The sequence below is a fragment of the Poecilia reticulata genome, linkage group LG1 (genome assembly GCF_000633615.1).
Source record: "Poecilia reticulata strain Guanapo linkage group LG1, Guppy_female_1.0+MT, whole genome shotgun sequence".
In the NCBI taxonomy this organism is placed as follows: Eukaryota; Metazoa; Chordata; class Actinopteri; order Cyprinodontiformes; family Poeciliidae; genus Poecilia; species Poecilia reticulata.
In genome coordinates, this window is record NC_024331.1 from 33,327,869 (window position 1) to 33,328,832 (window position 964).

Here is a 964-nt window from a genome sequence, read left to right on the forward strand (position 1 = left end):
TGTGTGTGTGTGTGTGTGTGTGTGTGTGTGTGTGTGTGTGTGTGTGTGTGTGTGTGCCCCTCAGGGTGAGCGATGAGCAGTGTGTGATGATCATGTCGGTGAGGAAAGGGAAGCGTCTCGTCGCCAGGCTCCTCCCCTTCCTGCCTGCGGCGCAGGCTGCTGCCGTTGTCATGGTGATCGCTCGCAACCTCCCCGCCTTGGCGAAGAAGGACAAGCAGGACCAGGTAGCCGTCAGAAAACCTGCTGCTGTCTAACAAAAAGTCACCTTTAAATCATGTAATGCTTCAGCTGACATGTTTTGTAAAATAGCTTTAAATAAGTAACAGCTGCTGGTTCCCCTGTGCAGGCGCTGTGCTGCCTGGTGGAGCCGGTCTCTGCAGTCATCCAGTCCCTGTCCAGCTCCGCCCTCACTGACCTGCTGCAGGAGCTGCAGGGCGGCGAGGGCCAGCTGGCCGCCGCGCTGCAGAACAAGGTAACGCATCAGGAGGACGCCAGGCTGCGACGGCGCTCTGGTGAACCCGCTGGACCCATCAGATCTGAGGGATTATTAGTTCAACGTGTTAAATATGAAGTAAAAGTGGTTTGATACGTAAAAAAATCTGAATTAGAAATGTGAAATCCGAACATTGAAAAATAAAAGAAATGATCACGAGAAAAAAAACTGAAAAACTCATAATTACTTAAAAAATTGTACATCTGCATTACATGTTTTTCACCAGCGGTTGGCGCAATTTTTTTCATTTGTGCAATGCATGCTGGGTAGATTGTAGTGAACTCGAGTCTGTAATGAAAACACAGGAAGTCGAGGTGAACGTTACGCAAATTTCTTCAAAGTTTCCATGAAGAGTTTTACACGAGATTCCTGCTAAACAAACAGGAACTGCTGTTTGCTACGTTAGCTGGATGAGCTAATGATGCTAGCACGTTGATAATGATGCTAGCACGCTGCTAATGATGCTAGCAC

At 48.3% G+C, this 964-nt stretch overlaps 1 protein-coding gene across 2 annotated transcripts in view; it reads left to right on the forward strand.

Annotated features, from left to right (window-relative positions):
• Window positions 1–958, forward strand: part of patl1 (PAT1 homolog 1, processing body mRNA decay factor) — an 11,919-nt gene extending 10,961 nt beyond the window's left edge. For both annotated transcript variants that reach the window (XM_008421786.2, XM_008421795.2), the window contains 2 exons: window positions 65–224; window positions 347–958. In XM_008421786.2, coding sequence (XP_008420008.1) covers window positions 65–224; window positions 347–586 — 400 coding nt within the window. In that variant the 3' untranslated portion in view covers window positions 587–958. The remainder of the gene's footprint in view (window positions 1–64; window positions 225–346) is intronic.
• The last annotated feature ends 6 nt before the right edge of the window (window positions 959–964 follow it).